At 43.8% G+C, this 25280-nt stretch overlaps 1 protein-coding gene across 2 annotated transcripts; it reads left to right on the top strand.

Moving 5' to 3' along the window:
• The first annotated feature begins 1349 nt into the window (after positions 1-1349).
• On the top strand, positions 1350-24891 carry LOC115830421 (UAP56-interacting factor-like). 2 transcript variants are annotated; one of them, XM_030809006.1, is made up of 4 exons: positions 1350-2870; positions 10974-11105; positions 23050-23198; positions 24774-24861. In XM_030809006.1, the coding sequence occupies exons 1-4, from the start codon at positions 2768-2770 to the stop codon at positions 24777-24779; spliced, it is 390 nt and encodes a 129-aa protein (XP_030664866.1). In that variant the 5' UTR covers positions 1350-2767; the 3' UTR covers positions 24780-24861. The 2 variants fall into 2 exon arrangements, with proteins under 2 accessions (XP_030664866.1, XP_030664865.1); XM_030809005.1 differs by having other exon boundaries at positions 1391-2870; positions 24752-24891.
• The last annotated feature ends 389 nt before the right edge of the window (positions 24892-25280 follow it).

Here is a 25280-nt window from a genome sequence, read left to right as displayed (position 1 = left end):
CTTGCTTTCTTGCCTTTCCCTCTGGAATCTGGGGATGGCTCCTAGGCCCCAAGACTCTCAGCCCTTGGGGAAACCTGAAAGTCTGAAACACAACAGCTAGGACTGTTTAATGAAATCCTGCAGCATGGCCTTTTGCACTGTGGAGACTGGGGATAAGGCTTTGGTTTGGGGGAGAAGATCAGGATAAAAGAGAATCTTTTTTTTTAAGACAGGGTCTCACTATGTCGCCCAGGCTGGTCTCGTACTCCTGGGCTCAAGTGATCCACCTGCCTCGGCCTCCCAAAGTGCTGGGATTACAAGCGTGAGCCACCGCACCTGGCCGAGAATCTTCATTATATTAGTGGTAGGGAGGATTTTATACATTGGGGATTTTTATCTGTCCTATAAATACCTGAAGTACAAAATGCCTCCAAACTCTAATTGCATTAATTTTCTTCCATAAAATTAAGAACTTGCCCTAAGGATCCTCTTTGTAGTTACTCCCACAAATGAGCAGAGATGGTAGAAGTTATTTCCAGTGAGAGAAGGTGAATGTGGAGAAAATGACTTGTGCTTAGAGGATTTTAAATATACTTTTCATACTCACTATTATTACTCCTTTTTCTGGTTTTGAAGATGGGTATGAGGTCCAGAGACTCTCCCAAAATCATACCGTGAATAACTACAGTCAGTGAAAAAGTTATCACTCAGTAAAACTCAGGTCTGGGCCCACAACCCAGTTTCTCTAGTGTTTTTTTGTTTTTGTTTTTGTTTTTTTGAGATGGAGTCTTGCTCTGTCACCCAGGCTGGAGTGCAATGGCACGATCTCGGCTCACTGTAACCTCTGCCTCCTGGGTTCAAGCGATTCTCCTGCCTCAGCCTCCCGAGTAGCTGGGATTACAGGTGCCCGCCATCATGCCCGGCTAATTTTGTATTTTTTAGTAGAGACGGGGTTTCACCATGTTGGTCAGGCTGGGCTTGAACTCCTGACCTCAGGTGATCTGCCTGCCTTGGCCTCCCAAAGTGCTGGGATGACAGGAGTGAGCCAGTTTCTCTAGTTTTTAGCAGTCCAGACCGGTGAAGGGGCTTCAGGGTGTGAGAGTAGTAAAATCAAGCACATTATGCTGAGGACATACATGATACTCTCCTTGACATGCCAAATATTGTTCTTGAGTTTCCGAGTCCAAACTTTCCTCCACTATTAAAGTTTCTTGTGCCCTTGATAGGTGTGTGGTTCACTCTTCTTACATTGTTATGTCTTTGTCATGAGAAAAAAAAGAAACATCTTGACCTTTGAGAATAAGAAGTTATTTAGAATATTCCCAAAAGCCTAACAAAAATCATACATTTCCCCAAGATAAGACTACTAAGCTTACAAAAAAGTCATGGTTCTTTGATTTCAGCTGGAAACATAATCTGTGTGAAGACTCCTGGTTTTATCCATGCTGCATATACAGGAAACGTTCACATTTACTTTTATTGTTAAGGTGACCGCAAAATTGTCACTGCAAGCTTTGCTTTAAATTCAGGCATGGAAAGGGGAGCTGGAACAGCTGGCTTTAATTTTTAAATGTGACATGCATAAGAAATATTTTAAAACATGGGATCCCCAAGCAAAGAATAGTAAATGTGTCATTGGTGTTGAAGTTGGAAGCCACATGACATTGTGACATGACTAAATTAAGCAGAGGCTACTGTGGTTTTGAGATGGCTCGTTTCCATGCTGAAGGAATTTTTGCATTTTATGAATTGGAGAGGAGAAAGGCGACAGAGATTTCTAGGTGGACAGAATGCATCTGGTATTGTCCTTAGATGTAAATATCCGAGATAGTTTTAAGCTGTATGAGGGTGATATAACCTAAATGCTTCCACATAAACGCAGTTACTTCAGGGAAGGAGAATGAGGTAAGAAGAGAGGGAAATACCGTATGTTGTAAACGGAAAAAAGTTATCATGCAGGAATTCATCAAATATTAAATTGTTTTCCCGTAGGGATGATTAAAAAGTAAACGAACCCTTCTATCCATTCCCAATGCAAATGAATTAGAAGAAAATGCAGCTACATCAACAGAGGTACTTACCCCTCCCGAGGGAAGCCGAGGTCTTATTAGGGTGGTAAACACCGTGCCAAATGTTTTGAGAGTGCCGATTGAGAGATGGTACAGACACGGGAAACGTTAGCATTTCCTCTGGATGTTAAGGTGACGCAGGAACCGTCACTGCAGCGTTTGCTTTGCGTTCAGATGCGGCAGCTCAGCGCAGCTGTAGGTGGAGGAGCGTGCCAGGGAGAGGGGAGCTGGGATGCAGCTGCAATCTACACTCGCAGGGGTCTGTCCTGCCTCCCGAGGCTGCATTGCAGTGGGCGCGAAAGGCTCGTGTGTACCGAAGTATAGGGGACCTGTCTGCAGCAGGAGGGCCTCGAAGGACACGGAGGATTATGGTATCACTGAAGGCATAAGATTCAGAGGTGCCCACGGTCTAGCATCCCCCAGTTTGGGCGGAAAGTCGAACTGCTCACAACGGCGGTCCTCGCGAGCGCCCAGCGCAGCGGCTGCAATGCCTCGTCCCATCCTGCGAGGGCCGCTAGGAGCGAGTCACGACGCGGGGCCGCTCTGGTCGCCCGCGAGTGTCGGTGGCCCCGCCCCGCCCGCAGCCGCGGGTGGAGACCGAGGACGGCGCCGGCGCGTGCGCGCTCCCTCGGCGCGGCGGGCTGCGTGCGCGAGTGGGAGGTGGCAGGCCTGCGCCTCCGGCCTTGCCCGCGCCCGCTCCCAGCGCGACGTCTGCAGCCATGAACCGGTTTGGTACCCGGTTGGTGGGAGCCACGGCGACCTCTTCGCCGCCGCCGAAGGCCCGCAGCAATGAAAACCTCGACAAAATAGATATGTCTTTGGGTGAGGGGCCGAGTTGGACCGAGTTGGAGTGCGGGGGAGGGCGCGGGTGGAACCCGGCGGCGCGGTTTGTGGGGGCAGGGGCGGTCGGCCGCAGTTGCCGGCGGAGTTTCCTCGCTGGTGGGCGGACCCGAGCGGAGGCCCCGAGCACAGCCGGGAGCGCAGGCTCGACGCCAGGTGCCCGGCTGGACCGCGAGGGACCCGGGCGTCCCCTCGGCCGCGGCTGTCGGAGGAGGGGCTGTGGAGGCGGGGGCCCGGGCGCTGCGGGCCCGAAGGTTCGCGGGGTCGCGGGGGGCGTCTCTTCTCCCCGGAGGGGCTGCGGCTCGCGGCTCGCCGGCTCTTTGTGAGGAAAGGTCCGCGGGTTTCCCTGGAGTGCGTTCGCGGTGGGCGTTATCGGGAAGCGAGGGGAATGGTCCGACCGAGCCGTTCTCTCTGAAGAAAGGTCTTGGAGAGCCCGGCCGGGGCTGCGGTCGGTCCAGCCAGCGCTTCCGGAGCTTTCCCTGGTCGCCGGGCGTTCCAGGCCGGCGCTGGCCATGGCTGCCGGGCGCGACTCTCGGGGCCACCTCCGGCCGCGGCCCCGGAGCGTCTGTCAGAAAGGAAGCGGCGCTCGGCCGCCTGTGGGATGTTGTTGTGTATTGAGCGCTGCCTAGAAAAGCACAGCCTCCCTCTCCAGGCCTCAGAGCTAGCTAATGGGGGAAAAAGCAAACATCTTTGAAGGAGAGACGATTGCTGTGGCTCGCTGAGAAGCCAGGTAAAGCGTGGGGTTCTTGAGCGCATCTAAGAGGGTGGCGTGCTTTCTTGCCGATTATATAAAAAGCAGGAGGTTGGTGATTCCGTTAAAATCCAGCCCTGACGCTACCGAGGCACCAGCCGCTGTGGTTAGCTTAGGTGGGCTAAAAGTACGAACATTTTTGTCGGGATTCAAGTGATGGCGTTGGGTGTAAGTCAGCTCTGCCAGCTGTTTGGCCGGCAGTTTTTCGGATATTTGAAAAGTACCTGACTAGTGGATTCCGAGGCGTACCCTTTCCCAGGACGGTCTTTAGGGTAATAACCGTCTTGGAAACCTTCTTTCAGTTTTCATTTCTTCCCATTTGTCGTGTGTGTCTTTTGTTGTGGTTTATCTGGAACATTTTTGGTTCCAGGTGAGATGGGAACTATTGATTTCTAGGATTGCCACAGTCAGAATCCAATATGTGAACTAAGCAAATGATCAGAAATAATAGGTTTGGCCTCAAGTCTTGCCTTGCTGCTGGTTAGTAGTGAGCTTGTAAGAAATGAGAAAGCTGGGGCTGGGCGCGGTGGCTCACGCCTGCAATCCCAGCCCTTTGAAGGAGGAGGCGGAGGCGGGCAGATGGCTTGAGCCCAGGAGTTCGAGACTAGCCCGGGCAACAAGGTGAAATCCCGTGTCTACTAAAAATACTAAAATTAGCCGGGCGTGGTGGCCGCGCGCCTGTAATCCCAGCTAAGGCATGAGAATAGCTGGAACCCGCGGGCGGATGTTGCAGTGCGCCGATTGCGCCACTGCACTCCAGCCTGGGCGGCAGAGCGAGACCCTGTCTCCCCCTGCCCCCCCCCCCAAAAAAAGAGAGAAACCTTTTGAGGTAAGGCCAAGAAATAATGTAATAATGAGTATTTATTGAGTGCTTACTACCTACCAGGTCCTGTACTAAGCATTTTATATGTTAACTCAGTTTATCCTCATAATAACTCTGAGGATTCTAGCGATCGAGAGCACGGAACCCAGAACCACATTGTCTCAGTTCAGGTCCTGGACTAAGCATTAAATTAAATTAATTAATTAATTAATTATTTGAGACGGAGTCTGGCTCTGTCGCCCAGGTTGGAGTGCAGTGGTGCGATCTCGGCTCACTGCAACCTCCGCCTCCCAGATTCCAGCAGTTCTCCTGCCTCAGCCTCCCGAGTAGCTGTGATTACAGGTACACGCCAGCACTAGTGGCTGACTAATTTTCATATTTTTAGTAGAGACAGGGTTTCACCATGTTGGCCAGGCTGGTCTCGAACTCCTGACCTCAGGTGATCTGCCTGCCTCGGCCTCCCCTACAGGCGTCAGCCGCCGCACCCGGCCAGCATTTTATATATTAACTCAGTTTATCCTCATGATAAGTCTGTGAGGGTTGTACTCCTGGTGATTGACAGCATGGAATCCAGATCGACACTGTCTCCTTTCAGGTCCTGCCTCTGCCACTTTGTAACTATGTAACCGTGGGCAGATGATTTCCCAGTGCCTCATCTGTAGAAAGGTTATAGTAAGTAGTATTTACCACATAGGGTTGCTGAAAACATTAAACGAGTCAGAAGGCATGTGTGAACTGCTTAGAACAGGACCTGGTACACAGCACTGTATTTTTCTACATACACTATATATATGTGTGTATGTCTGTATGTATGCCTTTATTTTTATACATACACTATATGTAGTGTGTATGTCTGTATGCCTTTGTTTTTGTACATACACTATATATATGTATGTCTATATATATGGCTTTATTTTTCTACATACACGACATATATGTGTGTGTATGTCTATATATGGCTTGGTTATTTTTATACATACACTATATGTGTGTATGTCTATGGCTTGGTTATTTTTATACATACATTATATTTATGTGTGTATGTCTGTATATATGGCTTTGTTATTTTTATACATACACTATGTATATGTGTGTATGTCTGTATATATGCTTTTGTTATTTGTTATTTCCATTTTACAGAAATCAGAGGCATAGAGAAATTAAGTAACTTGCTCGAAGTCATACAAGGTAGTTAAGTGGTGGTGCCAGGATTTCAGTCTGATTCTAGAGCCTCAAGCTGTTTTACACCTAGATTTCTTAAGTTTCTAGGTTTTCTGTTTGCTTTTTTATACGTGTTTTGTTTGGTGATTAGTACGTTCAAGTGAAGAAAACCGAGGGGTAGTTCTCTTGGAGTTAGCAATGAAGTGCTGTGGAGAGCTGAAACAGCTTGATCTCTTTCTTTCCCCCAGGAACATACAGCAGTCCCTCTATTGCCTTTCTTTTGGTGAGAATTTTACAGAAATGGGATGAAGAGATCATCCCATTTCTATCCTAGACATCATCTATCTTAGACAGTTATGCTTTGTGAATGTTTAATCTTACCAGGTTTGCAGAGGTTTTAGAACCTGATTTTTTTGTTTTAAATCATGGCTTTGCCAGGTGTATATGAATTTCACATAGAGTACCAAGTTTACCAATAGCTGGCCTCATGGTTCTATTCCTTAATTTGAAAACAGGTGTTACGATGATACTTATTTCATAGGATTGTTGTGAATTAAGTGAATACATGTCAGAACCGTTGGTACTAACATTGCTGATGCCTGTACTGTAGTACTTACCACCACCACTACTGCTACTACTGCTATTATTATTACCATGTATATTCCCCTAGTGCTATGGAAGAAACTTAAAATAGCTCATTGTAAGGAATTTTTTTTTTTTTAATTCTGATACCTGTGTATCTATTCATTGGGCAGGAGAAAGCCATTTTCTTTTTTTAGATTGAAAGAATCCTCTTGGCCATGGTAGCTCATTTGACTTATTTGAAGATATAGGTAGTAAAATGTTGAAATGTGAAGTGTAATTTTATATTTAATATGCTCTGCTACTTCTGATTTTTAGTTATATTTAGACTTTATATGCTGTATTTTATTTTATTTTATTTATTTATTTTGAGACAGAGTTTTGCTCTGTCGCCCAGGCATTTGTTTATTTATTTTGAGACAGAGTTTTGCTCTGTCGCCCAGGCTGGAGTGCAGTGGCATGATCTCAGCTTCCCAGGTTCACAACATTCTCCTGCCTCAGCCTCCCAAGTAGCTGGGACTACAGGCGCCCACACCCGGCTAATTTTTTGTATATTTTAGTAGACACGGGGTTTCACCATATTAGCCAGGATGGTCTCGATCTCCTGACCTCGTGATCCGCCCACCTCGGCCTCCCAAAGTGCTGGGATTACAGGCATGAGCCACTGCGCCCGGCCTATATGCTATATTTTAAGATTAACTTTGTTAGTCAGAATTGTACTTTGCCTCTTTTTTTTAATGCTCCCCAGACCAAATTCATTTTTTTGGTTTACTCTCAAGGCTTGAGATTTTAGACTTTTGATGAAGAGTAAGTATCACTTTGTTAAAGGAAAGTAGGTCTCATAAATAGTGTCTTCCTAAGTATTCCCTTTATGCTTGTTGAGATTCCTGTTTATATATCTGATGTTGACCTTTTAATTTTTTGTTTGTTTTTTTATCTCATTACTTTTTTTTCTTTTTTTATTATTTTTTGCACACAAAACAATACACATTTTCTAAAAATACATACAAACAAAAAGATGCATATCAAACATATTAGGAAGGTTGCACATGGAAAGACGGGGAATAGAAATGGGGGGTAGGAATTAAAGAAAATAAATGAGAGAGGGACTTTGTGTGGATCAATGATAATAACTCAATCCTCTATTTGACAAAGAAGGAGAAGGAAGAGGAAGAAAAAGAAAGTGGGATAAAGGATCAGAAAGGGAGGAAAATAGAAAAAATTAGAGTATGACTCCAGGGTAGACCTGTTTTGTTGTGGCTGGGTTGGTTGGTTGGTTTGTCTGTTGTATTTTTCATATGTTTCGCCATGTTGGCCAGGCTGGTCTCGAACTCCTTGCCTCAAGCGATAAACCCGCCTCGGCCTCCCAGAGTGCTGGGACTACAGGCGTGAGCCACCACGTCCAGCCCCCACATTGCGTCTGGCCTCCGTGGTAGACCTCCCAGACGGGGCGGCCAGGCAGAGGCGCTCTCCACATCCCAGACGGGGCGGCCGGGCAGAGGCGCTCCTCACATCCCAGACGATGGGCGGCCAGGCAGAGATGTTCCTCACTTGCCAGACGGGGCGGCCGGGCAGAGACGCTCCTCACTTCCTAGATGGGGTGGCAGCCGGGCAGAGACGCTCCTCACTTCCTAGTCGGGGTGGCAGCCGGGCAGAGGCGCTCCTCACTTCCCAGACGGGGCGGCCGGGCAGAGACGCTCCTCACGTCCCAGACGGGGCGGCGGCTGGGCAGAGGCTGCAATCCTAGCACCCTGGGAGGCCAAGGCAGGCGGCTGGGAGGTGGAGGCTGCAGCGAGCCAAGACCACGCCACCGCACTCCAGCCCGGGCAACACCGAGCACCAAGTGAGCGAGACTCCGTCTGCAGTCCCAGCACCTCGGGAGGCCGAGGCGGGCAGACCACTCGAGGTCAGGAGCTGGAGACCAGCCTGGCCAACATGGCGAAACCCCGCCTCCAGGCAAAGGACAAAAACCAGGCAGGGGTGGTGGCGCACGCTCGCAATCCCAGGCAGCCCGCAGGCCAGGGCAGGAGAATCACGGGAGCCGGAGGCAGGGAGTCTGCATCGAGCCAACTACACTCCAGCAGGGGCAACAGAAGGAAGAAAGGGAAGGAAGGAAGGAGGGAAGGAAGGAAGGGGCAACAGGATATTTAAAAAGATAAGTTTTTGCTAAAATGAGATTAGAACTCCAGGATGTCATGTGTGGGCTCCTGGGATCCGTCTGCAGAGACTTTAGGCGCTGTCTTTACAATGTTGCTCAGATCAACCCCTTGCCATTCAAACTGCTCCACGGCCTCTTTCACCGCCTCCTCTGGCCCCATCACAAACTCCTCGATGTTCTTGCGCACAGCTGCATCAAAGGTCTCCTGGGCAATGCGCCTGGAGACCATCTTTGCCTGTGTTGATGTTGGCGTGCAGCCGATAGACGCTCCTGAGTCGGTCTTCGCGGCCACGTGGGGAAAGGTGGGGCGCGCGGTTGTCACCCAGGGAGCCGCCTCTAGCCCCTTCCGGCCGCCGTACGCGCGCAGCGCTGTGGCGCCCCAGGTCTTGGCCTCCCAGAGCCCCGCGGAGGGATCACAGTAACCAAGGAGGACCGCGAACGAAGGTAAAGCCAACGAGGCCACCTCGTGCGCGACGGAGACGTCTTTGCCGCCCCTTCCGGGACGCTCACGGTGGTCACCGCTGACCATTTAATTTTTTACAAAAGTTTTTGAGTGCCCTTAACTTTGATGAACTCTTTCGTCGTTAGACATTAATTTCAAGAAGACAACTAAATATTTTGGGGAGATTTGAGATATTTTGTGTGAATATTTGAATGTAATTAAGAGTCTTAGAGATTAGAGATTGGTTAGGTAGAACAGTAATATATTACAAAGGACTTTCAAGTTGTATTTCCTTCTCTGACTTCTGGAAAGACTATAGTGACAAAAAAATTGAGTTTAATTAGTGTCATAGAGTTTTATTAAGAAGTTGTTGACTGTATGCAGTTTCTTTATTTGCTTTCTCAATTATCAATGCTGGAATTAGGACTGTGGAGGAAATGTTTGTGGCTTTTTTTTTTTTTTTTTTTTGAGAGACAGTCTTGCTCTGTTGCCTAGGCTGGAGTGCAGTGGCGTGATCGTGGCTCACTGCAGCCTTGACCACTTGAGCTCAAGGAGTTCTCCCACCTCAGCCTCCTAAGTAGCTGGGACCACGGACACGCACCACCATGCCTGGCTAATTTTTAAAAATTATTTGTGGAGATGAAGTTTTGCTGTGTTGCCCAGGTTGGTCTCGAACTCTTGGGCTGAAGCAGTCTCCCATCTCACCTCTAAAAGTGCTGAGGTTACAGGCATGTGCCACTGTGCCCAGCTGGATATTTCTTAAATGAGTATTTTTGGCTTCTAGTAACCTCCTTTAACAGATATAAATGGGAATCTGGAGTATGTTTAGTTTTCTGGTCTTCACCTTGTTCTGTTGTGGTATTTTTGTTTGTGAATTACCTTGGGGCAGTTTGGAAGTATGTTTGGAAGTAATGAGGCTTAGATCAGTGTAGAAAGAAAAATAAGGTAACCTTGAAGTACTTTGCTAGAGGTGAGCCATTAGTATTTTTTGTACTATACCTTTATTATGGCACTTGTTTAGTTTTGTATTTGCTGTTTGCATGTCTGTTTCCGTCAGTACTTTTAAGCTTATTTAGAAAAGGGACCGTATTTTACTTTGTTTCAGTTACAGCACAACCTGACACATATATTCGTTGCATGTAGTATATGCTCAATAAATATTTGCTGAATTTCAACATTTAGTATTTTAGTTGAATGGTTTAATTTTTGATTACCTATATATTGGAAGGTGGTCATCTTTTTTTACTTTTTTTTTTTTTTTTTTTTTGTGGAGTCTCGCTCTGTCACCCAGGCTGGAGTGCAGTGGCGCGATCTTGGCTCACTGCAACCTCCGCCTCCCAAATTCAACCAGTTCTCCTGCCTCAGCCTCCCGAGTAGCTGGGATTACAGGCATGCACTGCCATACCCGGCTAATTTATTTATTTTTATTTTTTATTTTTTTTTTGTATTTTTAGTAGAGACGGGGTTTCACCATGTTGGTCAGGCCTGTCCCGAACTCCTGACCTCAAATGATCCGTCCACCTCAGCCTCCCAAAGTGCTGGGATTATAGGCATGAGCCACCGTGCCTGGCCAGAAGGGGGTCATCTTTAAAACATGGAGGCTTCTGTGACTATGGGAAGTAAGTAGGAAAATGGAGGCTTCTGTGATTATGGGAAGTAAGTAGGAAAATGGAAGCTTCTGTGATTAGGGGAAGTAAGTAGGAATTGGAGGCTTCTGTGATTATGGGAAGTAAGTAGGAAATTGGAGGCGTCTGTGATTATGGGAAGTAAGTAGGAAAATGGAGGCTTCTGTGATTATGGGAAGTAAGTAGGAAAATGGAGGCTTCTGTGGTTATGGGAAGTAAGTAGGAAATTGGAGGCGTCTGTGATTATGGAAGTAAGTAGGAAAATGGAGGCTTCTGTGATTATGGGAAGTAAGTAGGAATAACTTTTGTAAACAGGCTTCTGCTTGATTCATCAGGTAAAGAAATACTATGGCCAATAGTACTCTTCATTAATTGGTAGATCTGCCTTGGGCTATTGTAAAATGGCTGATTCTTGTTATTATTCTCTTATGGAAGTGCTTTCAAAGTAGAAAAGAAGTTAGGAATGTAGGACATCTATCAGCTAGAAAATGAAACTGAGTAACTGAGTTAAAATGAAAATAATTGGCATTTCCTCTATCATAGATGATATCATCAAATTGAATCGAAAGGAAGGGAAGAAGCAGAATTTTCCAAGACTAAATAGAAGACTCCTCCAGCAAAGTGGTGCCCAGCAATTCAGGATGAGAGTGCGATGGGGAATCCAACAGAATTCTGGTAAGTTTTGAAAGTAAGCTTTAATGGAAAGCTGTTATTTGTGTGTTCATAGTGTACTGTCTTTAGCATATGCTTAACGTGGAGGAAATGCATCAGTACTCTTTGTGTTTTGTGTTTCCTCTATGCCTAGGTTTTTGTTTAGATCTAAAACCTGGTAAGAATTTCAGTAGCCTTCAATAGGCGTAACACTGTTTCTTAAACATTTTAAGTCATTTAAAAGTAACTTCAGTTTATACATCGTCTAAATTATATTCAGAGTTTAGAATTGCAAAGGATCTTATATATCATGAGCTCCTATCTCCATCCAAGTGAGATGTTCCTTTAATAGTCTGTCTAATAGATGACTAACTCCAGCTTAAATATATTCAGTGAAAGAGCATACTACCTCATAAGCATGAGCCACTGTGCCTGGCCTCTTAATTTGAATTAAAGCATGCCTATCACTTCGGTAAAGTTATAGAAAGCAAATTCTCTTTTATATATGAGAACTCTTTAAGTATGTGGAGACTACTACTACATTCTACATAGAAAATGACCTCCAGACTCCTTATCTTATCATCCAAGAATGTTAGGATTTGTTAAATCTTCCAAAGGTGACACTCAGAAATGAATGCTTTAGAAATAATGTGGAACTCTATACATTTAGTTATTTTTGATAATCTGGAAGCTTATTTATAATCATCTTGATTGAAGGCAGTAATTGAACACTAATATATATGGCTTGTTAACTTCTTTATCAGCAATATCAGAATTTTAGAATAAATATTTGTTCAAATAAAAGAACTAAATCTTTTTTTTTTTTTTTTTGAGACGGAGTCTCGCTCTGTCGCCCAGGCTGGAGTGCAGTGGCACAATCTCGGCTCACTGCAAGCTCCGCCTCCTGGGTTCACGCCATTCTCCTGCCTCAGCCTCTCCGAGTAGCTGGGACTACAGGCGCCCGCCACCACGCCCGGCTAATTTTTTTTTGTATTTTTAGTAGAGGCGGGGTTTCACCGTGGTCTCCATCTCCTGACCTCGTGATCCGCCCGCCTCGGCCTTCCAAAGTGCTGGGATTACAAGCGTGAGCCACCGCGCCCGGCAAAAGAACTAAATCTTTTTCAGATATGTAAAAATATGTTTGACAGACTAACTTCCAAATTGATTTTTATTCTATATGTTGAAAAACATAAAAATAATCTCCAGTAGGTTGAACATAATTAGTTCTGTGTTTACAGCTAATATCCCAGTATATCCTCAAAATATGTATAACTGAAGCCGAGCACAGTGGCTCATGCCTGTAATCCCAGAACTTTGGGAGGATCAGTTGAATCCAGGAATCTGAGACCAGCTTGGGTAACACAGGGAGACCCTGTCTCTACAAAAAATTTAAAAATTAGCCAGGCGTGGTGGTACCTGTTTCTGGTCCCAGCCACTCAGGAGGTTGAGGTGGGAAGATGGCTTGAGCCTGGGAGATCAAGACCACAGTGAGCCATGATGGCACCACAGCACTCCAGCATAAGACTCTGTCTCAAGAAAAGTACATATAACTGAGATTGGGCCCTTAAAAAAATTATTCATCTCTAATAATTTTTTGAATAGTTGAACCTAAGGGAGTAAATTTCATGACAGGTATTTAACTGTGGCAAATGAAGTTTAGTTCCAGTGATTTATATTTAAATTTTTTTTTTTGAGACGGAGTTTTGCTCTTGTTGCCCAGGCTGGAGTGCAATCCACGATCTTGGCTCACTGCAGCATCTGCCTCCCGGGTTCAAGCGATTCTCCTGCCTCAGCCTCCCCAGTAGCTGGGATTACAGACATGCGCCACCATGCTCAGCTAATTTTGTATTTTTAGGAGAGACAGGGTTTCTCCATGTTGGTCAGGCTGGTCTCAAACTCCCAGCCTCAGGTGATCCACCTGCCTCGGCCTCCTGCCTCAGCCCCCCAAAGTGCTGGGATTACAGGAGTGAGCCCCTGCGCCCGGCCTAAATATTTCTTATAAATGTTATTGAACATACTATATATTTTTTGTATTAGTTGTTTTTAAAATAACTGTTGAGAGTTCATCGAACCAGAAATATATTTATTAATTAATGTTTATCAAATATTTAACATTAATATATTTCAGTGTTAAATACTTGATAGATACCCTAAACTGATTGAGTCCTGGGGGGTATATAAAGATGTGGTCTTCTGCTTCAAGGAGTTAATTTACAGTGTTAGAGATAAGATGGAAAAGGTAGTGTGGAGAACTGTCGTAAGAGAAATTCAAATAGTATTATAGGACTTTAGAGATTTTGTACTAAGAAGATCAGGAATGATTTAATGGATAAGGTGAAATATGATCTGGTCCATGAAGTGTCAGAAAAGCTTTCCTTTTATGGATGTTATGATCTGAGCCTTGAAATAAATGATATCTAGGGGCAGCTTAGGATCTCGTAAGATTGAGCTTGCCCTTGTACGTTTATTGCTTACATGTGACAGGGGCTAAAATAGAACAGCTGCCACTGTTACTGAATGTACAGAGATAGACGATTGTCTTAAACTCTGATTGGCCAGGAAAAAGTTCAGATTTCCACGTTGTAGAGTCAATGAGGATGTTAGCTTGAGGTAAGAGAAATAAGTAGGACAGAGGAGCTCTTTGCAGATCCACAGTATGATTTCTGATGGCTGAACAAGTCAATGAATGAAATCTTTAACTTAATGTGTGAAAAATAATTTAGGCACTCAGTAAATACTTGGAGAAACAACCCAAATGTTCTTCAGTGGTAGAATGCATAGAGGTGTGCTTCAGTGGTAGAACGTATAGAGTTGTTCTTCAGGGGTAGAATGTATAGAGTTGTTCCTCAGTGGTAGAATGTATAGAGTTGTTCTTCAGTGGTAGAATGTATAGAGTTGTTCCTCAGTGGTAGACTGTGTAGAGTTGTTCCTCAGTGGTAGAATGTATAGAGTTGTTCTTCAGTGGTAGAATGTATAGAGTTGTTCCTCAGTGGTAGACTGTGTAGAGTTGTTCCTCAGTGGTAGAATGTATAGAGTTGTTCTTCAGTGGTAGAATGTATAGAGTGTTCTTCAGTGGTAGAATGTATAGAATTGTTCTTTTGTAGAATGTATAGAGTGTTCTTCAGTGGTAGAATGTATAGAGTTGTTCCTCAGTGATAGAATGTATAGAGTTGTTCTTCAGTGGTAGAATGTATAGAGTGTTCTTCAGTGGTAGAATGTATAGAATTGTTCTTTTGTAGAATGTATCGAGTGTTCTTCAGTGGTAGAACGTATAGAATTGTTCTTGAGTGGTAGAACGTATAGAGTGTTCTTCAGTGGTGGAACGTATAGAGTTGTTCTTCAGTGGTAAAATGTATAGAGTGTTCTTCAGTGGTAGAATGTATAGAGTTGTTCCTCAGTGATAGAATGTATCGAGTGTTCTTCAGTGGTAGAATGTATAGAATTGTTCTTGAGTGGTAGAACGTATAGAGTTGTTCTTCAGTGGTAAAATGTATAGAGTGTTCTTCAGTGGTAGAATGTATAGACTTGTTCCTCAGTGGTAGAATGTATCAAGTTGTTCCTCAGTGCTTGAATGTATCGAGTATTCCTCAGTGGTAGAATGTATGGAGTTGTTCTTCAGTGGTAGAATGTATGGAGTTCTTCTTCAGTGGTAGAACGTATGGCGTTGTTCCTCAGTGGTAGAATGTATCGAGTTGTTCCTCAGTGGTAGAATGTATCGAGTGTTCTTCAGTGGTAGAACGTATAGAGTTGTTCTTCAGTGGTAGAATGTATAGACTTGTTCCTCAGTGGTAGAATGTATCAAGTTGTTCCTCAGTGCTTGAATGTATCGAGTATTCCTCAGTGGTAGAATGTATAGAGTTGTTCCTCAGTGGTAGAATGTATAGAGTTGTTCTTCAGTGGTAGAATGTATAGAGTTGTTCCTCAGTGGTAGACTGTGTAGAGTTGTTCCTCAGTGGTAGAATGTATAGAGTTGTTCTTCAGTGGTAGAATGTATAGAGTGTTCTTCGTGGTAGAATGTATAGGCTGAGAAGTATTGATTGTTCTTCAGTGATAGAATGTATAGAGTTGTTCTTCAGTGGTAGAATGTATAGAGTGTTCTTCAGTGGTAAGAATGTATAGAATTGTTCTTGTAGAATGTATAGAGTCTCAGGAGAAGTAGTTTTCTTCGTGTAGAATGTATAGAGTGTTCTTCAGTGGTAGAACGTATAGAGTGTTCTTCAGTGGTAGAACGTATAGAGTTGTTCTTCAGTGGTAAAATGTATAGAGTGTTCTTCAGTGGTAGAATGTATAGAGTTGTTCCTCAGTGATAGAATGTATCGAGTGTTCTTCAGTGGTAGAACGTATAGAATTGTTCTTGAGTGGTAGAACGTATAGAGTTGTTCTTCAGTGGTAAAATGTATAGAGTGTTCTTCAGTGGTAGAATGTATAGACTTGTTCCTCAGTGGTAGAATGTATCAAGTTGTTCCTCAGTGCTTGAATGTATCGAGTATTCCTCAGTGGTAGAATGTATGGAGTTGTTCTTCAGTGGTAGAATGTATGGAGTTCTTCTTCAGTGGTAGAACGTATGGCGTTGTTCCTCAGTGGTAGAATGTATCGAGTTGTTCCTCAGTGGTAGAATGTATCGAGTGTTCTCAGTGGTAGAACGTATAGAGTTGTTCTTCAGTGGTAGAATGTATAGACTTGTTCCTCAGTGGTAGAATGTATCAAGTTGTTCCTCAGTGCTTGAATGTATCGAGTATTCCTCAGTGGTAGAATGTATAGAGTTGTTCTTCAGGGTAGAATGTATAGCGTGTTCTTCAGTGGTAGAATGTATAGAGTTGTTCTTCAGTGGTAGAATGTATGGAGTTGTTCTTCAGTGGTAGAATGTATGGAGTTCTTCTTCAGTGGTAGAACGTATGGCGTGTTCTTCAGCGGTAGAACGTATGGCATTGTTCCTCAGTGGTAGAATGTATAGCGTGTTCTTCAGTGGTAGAATGTATAGCGTGTTCTTCAGTGGTAGAATGTATAGAATTGTTCTTCAGTGGTAGAATGTATAGAGTTGTTCCTAAGTGGTAGAATATATCAAGTTATTCCTCAGTGCTTGAATGTATCGAGTGTTCCTCAGTGGTAGAATGTATAGAGTTGTTCTTCAGTGGTGGAATGGTATAGAGTTCTCAAAATGTCATCAGGGACCCTCTGGGATCCCTACGATATGGGGGATCCACAAGATGAAAGCTAATTTCATGTTAATACTAAGGCATTAATTGTATTTTGACTCTTACTCTCTCAGGAACGTGCAGTAGCCTTTTCCAGAGTCTACACGATGTCTGATAATTAAAGTAGATTGAATGCAAAAGCTGGATCTTAGTTCAGTGGGCTGTAACAAAGTACCGTAGACTAGGTAGCTTATAAACAACAGACGTTTATTTTGCACAGTTTTGGAGATTAGCAGTTCAAGGTCAGGATGTCAGTAAGGTCAGGTTCTGGTGAGTGTTCTCTTCCAGGTTGCAGACTTTGGACTTCTTTTGATATCCTTGTGTGGCAGAGAGAAGGCTAGAGAGCTCTCCAGTGTCACTTTTGTAAGGACAGTAATCCTATTCATGATGGCTCCATCCTCATGACTTTACCTCCTAAAGCCCTCACCTGTTAATACCGTCACATTAAGTGTTAGTATTTCAACATGTGAATTTTGGAGAGATAGAAACATTCAGTCCTTAACAAGCAGTTGTGAGAATCTAGTTGTCTTCTATTAAGGCAAACACCAAAGAGATCCAAAAACAATACCACTCTTCCTACTAAATATTTTTATCTGTTTTGGAAAATAAAAATAACTAGGCCAGGTGCGGTGGCTCACGCCTGTAATCCCAGCACTTTGGGAGGCCGAGATAGGCAGATCACAAGGTCAGGAGTTCAAGAGCAGCCTGGCCAATATGGTGAAACCTTGTCTCCACTAAAAATATTAAAATTAGCCGGGCATGGTGGTGGGCACCTGTAGTCCCAGCTACTTGGGAGGCTGAGGCAGGAGAATCGCTTGAACCTGGGAGGTGGAGATTGTAGTGAGCCAAGATCACGCCACTGCACTCCACTCTGGGTGACAGAGCGAGACTCTGTCTCAAAAATAAAAAAGGCCAGGCGCGGTGGCTCATGCCAGTAATCCCAGCACTTTGGTAGGCCGAGGCAGGCAGATCACGAGATAGGGAGATTGAGACCGTCCTGGCTAACACAGTGAAACCCTGTCTCTACTAAAGATACAAAAAATTAGCTGGGCGTGGTGGCAGGCGCCTGTAGTCCCAGCTACTCGGGAGGCTGAGGCAGGAGAAAGGCGTGAACCTGGCAGGCGGAGCTTGCAGTGAGCCAAGATTGCGGCCACTGCACTCCAGCCTGGGTGACAGAGTGAGACTCCATCTCCAAAAAAAAAAAAAACAAAAACAAAAAGCTAATGGATACTAGGCTTGATACCTCAGCGATGGAATAATCTGTACAGCAAACCCCCATGATACATGTTTACCTGTGTAACAAACCTGCGCATCCTGCACGTGTATCCCGACCTTAAAATAAAAGTTAAAATTTGTTCTTTTTCATTTAAAAAGAGATGTTTACCCTATGTGTAATGAGTTTATTATTATTTTTTAAGTGAAATGGTTTTTAACTATCTTATTAATAGTTTTTATATTGGCCGGGCGTGGTGGCTCACCCCTGTAATCCCAGCTCTTTGGGAGCCCGAGGTGGGTGGATCACCTGAAGTCAGGAGTTTGAGACCAGCCTGGCAACATGGCAAAACCCTATCTCCACTAAAAATACAACAGTTAGCCGGGTGTGGTGGCACATACCTGTAATCCCAGCTCCTCGGGAGCCTGAGGCAGGAGAATCGCTTGAACTGGGGAGGCGGAGGTTGCAGTGAGCTGAGATCGTGCCATTGCACTCCAGCCTGGGTGACAGAGTGAGACTCTTGTCTCAAAAAAAAAAAAAAGTTTTTATTTTAATTGCAGTAAATATAACCACAGAAACAAAAACTTTGGAGTCCTCAATTGTTAAGCATATGAAGAGGTTCGTGCTTGTAATCCCAGCACTTTGGGAGGTGAGAGCAAGAGGATTGCTTAAGCCAAGGACTTCAGGACCAGCGTGGGCAACATAGGGAGACCCCATCTCTACAAAAAAAAAGAAAGAGTGTAAAGAGGTACTGAGACTAAAAAGTTTGAGAATGCTGTTCTTACTAGAGGTAGAAGAGTTGGGAATATTTGTATGTTGCTTTGGAAAGGAGCCAATAATATGATTACATGTACTCTAGGATGTGACATTTCCCAGAAAATCCCTCAAATCTTTATTTAGATGATAAGGCTCCTGAAATTATTGAGGCATATGATGTATGTGGAAAGAAATTCATGAATAGATTAGTCTTGGGATTCAAAAGAAAGATGAAAATTTCTTTCTCCAGTTTTAGCTGTTATCAACCTTAGTTGCACCTGCGGAGCTTTATGAAATAGTTGCTCTGGCTGTACTTTATTTCTACTGAACCAGGACCTGTAGAGGTAGGGCTTGGGGGGTTTTCTTTAAGCTCCATGGGTGATTCTGATACCTAACTGGTATTAAACTACTGCTCTGGTGGAGCTGAAAATGTAAAAGGGTCTTCATAAAGGGAGATAGTTGAAGTACATGGAGAATGTGGGTACTCTGGAACTCTGCAGAGAGGCTCAATGAATGAAAACTAAGAAAAGACTGTTGCATTGGATGATGTCTTTAGTACCCCTTCATAGTGCTTTTTAGAATATAAGATAGTTACAGAGCATAAGAGGGAAAGGGAGATAATTGGGTATGTATAGATACCCAATTATAGTACATAGTATATAGAGTATGTATAGATATACTATATATATGTAGCATATAGAGTATGTATAGATCTTTACTTTATGTAGTGTGACAATGAAAGGGTAAAGAATATAATCATTGCTAAAACAGATACAGCTAATGAAGTTTGTTCAAAGGTAGAAAGGTGGGAGAACAAATCACATAGGCCTGATTAGAAAGCAGAGGAGGAGGCCGGGCCAAGTGGCTCACGCCAGTAATCCCAGCACTTTGGGAGGCCAAGGTGGGCAGATTACGAGGTCAGGAGTTCAAGACCAGCCTGGCCAACATGGTGAAACCCCGTCTTACTAAAAATGCAAAAAATTAGCTGGGCATGGTGGCGGGCGCCTGTAGTCCCAGCTACTCGGGAGGCTGAGGCAGGAGAATGGCGTGAACCTGGGAGGCGGAGCTTGCAGTGAGCCGAGATCGTGCGGCTGCACTCCAGCCCGGGTGACAGAGCGAGAGTCCGTCCCCCCCCCTCCAAAAAAAAAAAGCAGGCGAGGCAACACCTTGGATAAGAGGAAAAAAACAGCAGAAAGATTGATAAGTATGGGAACAATGTACTGTACTATCAATAGAAAGCGCCAAGGGATAGAGTTCTATTCCATACTTTTTTTTTTTTTTTGAGATGGAGTCTTGCCCTGTCACCCAGGCTGGAGTGTGGTAGTGCGATCTTGGCTTGTTGCAACCTCCGCCTCCCAGGTCAAGCGATTCTCATGTCTCAGCTCCCCAGTAGCTGGGATTACAGGTGTGCACCACCTGTAATTTTCATATTTTTAGTAGAGACGAGGTTTCACCATGTTGGTCAGGCTGGTCTCGAACTCCTGACCTCAAATGATCCACCTGCCTCAGCCTCACTAATGTTGGAATTACAGGTGTGAGTCACGGTGCCCAACCTTATTTCATACTTAAGATCTTGTTTTAATCCATCTGATTCCTATTTATGAGAGTTTCTTGTCAGTCTTTCTCATCTAGTCCTGAAATTTTGGTATAATAATGGGTTCCTCCTCCTTTTAATCTTTTCTTTTTGCCCTACAAGCTCACTTATTCTTTTGGAATATTTTCCAGTTTCTTCCTTTCTCAAGGAAGATCGTTAGCATCAGTCTTATCAGATTATCATACAAATTATAGTACTCAGCACAGTGCCTAGCACAGTGAAGGGTTAGCTGTCACATTATTTAACACAAATAGCAAGTCATTGTGTATTGGAATTAATTTTAATGTACAGTTTTTCCCAATATGGTTTAATCTTCACCTAGTTGCAATTTTAGAAGGAAACCACACATAGGGCAGCAATATTTGATTTAAAACTAAAAACTTTAAGCCAGCCGTGGTGGCTCACGCCTGTAACCCCAGCACTTTGGGAAGTTGAGGCAGGCAGATCACCTGAGGTCAGAAGTTTGAGACCAGCCTGGCCAACATGGTGAAACCCTGTCTGTACTAAAAATACAAAAATAGGCCGGGCGTGGTGGCTCACACCTGTAATCCCAGCACTTTGGGGGGCTGAGGCGGGCGGATCACAAGGTCAGGAGATCAAGACTATCCTGGCTAACATGGTGAAACCCTGTCTCTACTAAAAATACAAAAAATTAGCCAGGCATGGCGGTGGGCCCCTGTAGTACCAGCTACTCGGGTGACTGAGGCAGGAGAATGGCATGAACCCGGGAGGCGGAGGTTGCAGTGAGCCGAGATCACGCCCCTGCACTCCAGCCTGGGCAACAAAGCGAGACTCCATCTCAAAAAAAAAAATATATATATATATAACTGGGTGTGGTGGCAGGCACCTGTAATCCCCACTACTCGGGGAAGCTGAGGCAGGAGAATTCTTTGAACCCAGGAGGTGGAGGTTGCGGTGAGCTGAGATCACACCATTGCACTCCAGCCTGGGCGACAGAGTGAGACTGTGTCTCAAAAAAAAAAAAAAAAGGAGTTTGCTTTATTGTTTCACCTAGCATTTCACCTTCTGGAAACTTACATCTTCAGAAAATAATCATGGATGTGTTTAAAAATATATCCGTGGTTCAATTGTGATATTATTTATTATTAGAACTAACTGAAATGATTAAAGTTGGTTGGATCAAGTATGGCATATTAAAAAGTAATGCAGTAAAAGGATGTCAAAAACATGGGATAATATTTTCACAATATAGGTGTGTGTGTGTTTGAGACGTGTGGTGTGTGTGTGTGTGTGTGTGTGTGTGTGTGTGTGTGTGTTTGAGACAGGGTCTTGCTCTGTCACCCCAGCATGGAGTACAGTGTGATCTTGGCTCACTGTAACCTCTGCTTCCCAGGCTCAAGTGATCCTCCTGCCTCAGCCTCCCTATTACCTGGACTACAGGTGCACGCCACTGCACCCGGCTAATTTTTGTATTTTTTCTAGAGATGGGGTGTCGCCATGTTGCCTAGGCTGGTCTCGAACTCCTGGGCTCGAGCAATCCATCCTTCTCGGTCTCCCAAAGTGCTGGGATTATAGGCATGAGCCACCATGCCCAGCCTGCAGTACAGGATTAACGTAGGGCTACAAAATAGTATGTAGAGTTGTATAGTTGCCGAAAGATTGACTCAGTTCACCTTCTACTATAAATTGAGGCACTACTATAAAATTGAGAATTACTACGGGTGATAGTCATGAGTTGCTTAAAAATAGTTAAAACCAAAAATGTTAACTTTTAAAATATATGTATACAAGTAAAAGAAAGACTAGAAAGACAGAATGTTAGTGGTCATCTCTAGGTGGTAGGCTGATGGGTGATGTTTATTTTCTTATTTGTACTTTATGTGTTTCTAGGAATTCTGCAGTGAACATGTTTATTTTTTAATTTACCTCTGAATAGGTTCAGAGACACTCCCAATTATTTTTTACTTTTATTTTTATTTTTTGAGATGAGTCTCGCTCTTCGCCAGGCTGGAGTGCAGTGGCACGATCTCGGCTCACTGCCAGTTCCACCTCCCAGTTCACGCCATTCTCCTGCCTCAGCTCCCGAGTAGCTGGGACTACAGACACCCACCACCATGCCCGCTAAGTTTTTGTATTTTTAGTAGAGACGGGGTTTCACCGTGTTAGCCAGGATGGTCTCGATCTCCTGACCTTGTGATCCACCTGCCTTGGCCTTCCGGAGTGCTGGGATTGCAGGTGTGAGCCACCGCACCTGGCCCCTATTTTTTTTTTTAACTAGAAAAAAGTATTTACTTATTTATTTATATATTTATTTATTTTTTAATCTATTTATTTTTTGGAGGCAGGGTCTCACTCTGTTGCAGCCTAGAACTCCTGGGCTCAAGCAATCTCTCACCCCAGCCTCCTGAGTAGCTGGGACTACAGGCATGTGCTACTACGCCAACTAATTTTTAGAGGCAAGGCCTCACTATGTTGCCCAGGCTGGTCTTAAACTCCTGAGCTCAAGGGATCCTCTTCCTCAGCCTCCCAAGTGCTGGGATTACAGGTGTGAGCCACTGTGCCCAGCCTAAAAAAAGTATTTAAATAGGTGAGATATATAATGGAAGACCAAAGTTGGTAATGTCACATGCCACAGATTAAAATGTGTCTATTGGCACTCCACTGGCAACTTTTGCAAAAGCAATTTGAATGGAGTAGGGCTGAAAATGAAGCCAGATTGCAGTGTGCTGTCATAAGTAAATTGGAGATGAGATAGTGATTCCACTCCAGATCGGCACTGTTCAATAAAGATTGAGCACATATGAATATATTTTACTTAGCCCAATATCTAAAATATTTCACTATATAATTTATATAAATCATCAGTGAAATATTTTACCTTGAAATACCTTGATTCAGACTACTACCTAACTTCAAGTACTCAGTAGCGACATATGGTTAGTATCTACCGTCATGCACAGGTAAAGATAGACAGACTGTCCTGCTTGTTGAGAAACTAATGACAAAATAGTATGGCTAGAGGCAGCATGTGAGAATCCTCTAGTTATTTACAGCCCGGTGTAGCCACAGAACCCTTCCCAGTGCAGCAGGTTGCCTTTTCAAAATGAAGTATTTTATGTAATTTAAAAAACATAAATAATAAAATAATAAATGTTCCTAAGTTCCCCTTCCTTGGGAAATAGAATATCCTGTGACCCCCCCAATTGAATTGTTAAATTGACATTTTCTTCTCTTTTTGCCCCCCTATAGGTTTTGGTAAGACTAGTCTGAATCGTAGAGGAAGAGTAATGCCTGGAAAGAGACGTCCTAATGGGGTTATCACTGGCCTTGCAGCTAGGAAAACAACTGGAATTCGAAAAGGAATTAGTCCTATGAATCGTCCACCTCTAAGTGACAAGGTAGGATGATGGCTTAATCCTGGATTAGATATCCTTTTCCTTTATTTGTACTGACATTTCTGTGAATAAGCTTAAGAGAGAATTTTATTTGTTTTTATGTGGTACTTTGGGACTGATATAAAAAATTTAATATCTAAATAAAAATCATTGCCATTCATAAAGAATACCTAAATTTCCACATTCTCAAATATAAGTAAGTTTTTTGTTTGTTTGTTTTTGTTTTTTATGTATAGATAGAGTCTTGCTCTGTTACCTAAGCTGGAGTGCAGTGATGTGATGTTGGCTCACTGCAATGTCCACCTCCCAGGTTCAAGCAGTTCTCCTGCCTCAGCCTCCCGAGTAGCTGGGATTACAGGTGTGTGCCACCACTCCCAGCTAATTTTCATGTTGGCCAGGCTGGTCTCGAACTCCTGACCTCAAGTGATCTGCCCACCTTGGCCTCCCAAAGTGCTGTATTACAGGTGTGAGCCACCGTGCCTGGCCGAAAATTAAGAGTTTTTTGTTTGTTTGTTTGTTTGTTTTTGTTTTTTCGAGACAAAGTCTCACTCTGTCGCCCAGGCTGGAGTGCAGTGGTGCAATCTTGGCTCACTGCAACCTCCGCCTCCTGGTTTCAAGCACTTCTCTGCCTCAGCCTCCTAGTAGCTGGGACTACAGGTGTGTGCCACCACGCCTGGCTAATTTTTGTATTTTTAGTAGAGACGGGGTTTCACCATGCTGGCCAGGCTGGTCTCGAACTCCTGACCTCGTGATCCATCTGCCTCAGCCTCCTAAAGTGTGGGGATTAAAGGCGTAAGCCACGGTGCCTGGCCAAATTAAGACTTTTTAATGTGATTTGGTCAATGGATATTTAGGAAGTACTTCTCATATACTTACTAGAAGAATCCAGATAAAGTATAAGATAAGGTGCATATTTGTCAAGAACTTTAGAGAAGTCTTTATGGACAATATGGATATCTGAATTAGGCTTTAATGATGGATTTAATTTATACATGTGGAGGAAGAAAAAGAGGATGTTTCATGTGCTTTTGTTTTTTATGATACTTTTCGCCTCTAACCATATCTACTCCAGCGTCTTTGCTGTCATAAGTTCCCCAGTTTTTCTTTTTTTTTTGGCATGCATTTGTTTTGGAACTTGGCTTTTTAAAATCTATTAGTATCAAAAATCATGTTTATATAAATTATTCCCTGATTTATATCTCTGGCTCTCTGATTCTTCTCTTGAGTTCCAGAGCTGCAATTCCCCATCACCTGTGGGTCCCCTGAGCACCTCACATATTTTAAATATCTCTGGCTCTCTGATTCTTCTCTTGAGTTCCAGAGCCACGATTCTCCATCACCTGTGGGTCCCCCGAGTACCTCACATATTTTAAATATAATGTGGGTTTTCATCTTTTCAGTCATGTAGACTGTACAGTTTCAAGTTGTTTCTCTGTCTCCCTTATCTACACATTCAAGCAGTTGTCAATCCTTGTTGATTCTGCATCAGAATGTTTATTGTATAGAGTATATAGAAAAATGCAATTTGATTAACATAGTTTCTTGCCTTCTGATAGAATATAGAACAATATTTTCCAGTGTTAAAAAGGAAGGCAAATCTTCTGAGACAAAATGAAGGGCAGAGGAAACCAGTAGCAGTTCTCAAGAGACCTAACCAGCTAAGCAGAAAGTAAGTGCTCAAATATAATGATGTGTTATTTTGCATTAAAAACACTTCCTGCATTAAGTGGTGTGAGAATGGATTTGCAGTGATTTTTTTAGTTATCTGGTCATTTTCAAGACAGATATTTGGGATGTCTATCTGAACATCCACATGGATGTATCCAGTAATAGCTTGTTTATTAGATGAATTCTTACTGATGAATTTAACGATATAAGCTTTTTAAAAAACATCACTCTGCTTCTTACCTCTTTGACATATGGAATAAAATTGCAAAAGCTGATCACTTCAGTAGAACTCTCTTTTTTTTTCTCCCTGTTGAGACAAGGCTTCTCGATCTATTGCTGAGGCTGGAGTGCAGTGGCGCCATCACTGCTCACTGGAGCCTCGGCCCGCCCTGGGCTCAAGCGATCCTCCCACATCAG

This window comes from Nomascus leucogenys, unplaced genomic scaffold, assembly GCF_006542625.1.
Source record: "Nomascus leucogenys isolate Asia unplaced genomic scaffold, Asia_NLE_v1 001144F_52289_qpd_obj, whole genome shotgun sequence".
NCBI lineage: Eukaryota > Metazoa > Chordata > Mammalia > Primates > Hylobatidae > Nomascus > Nomascus leucogenys.
This window is presented reverse-complemented; position numbering and strand designations above follow the sequence as displayed.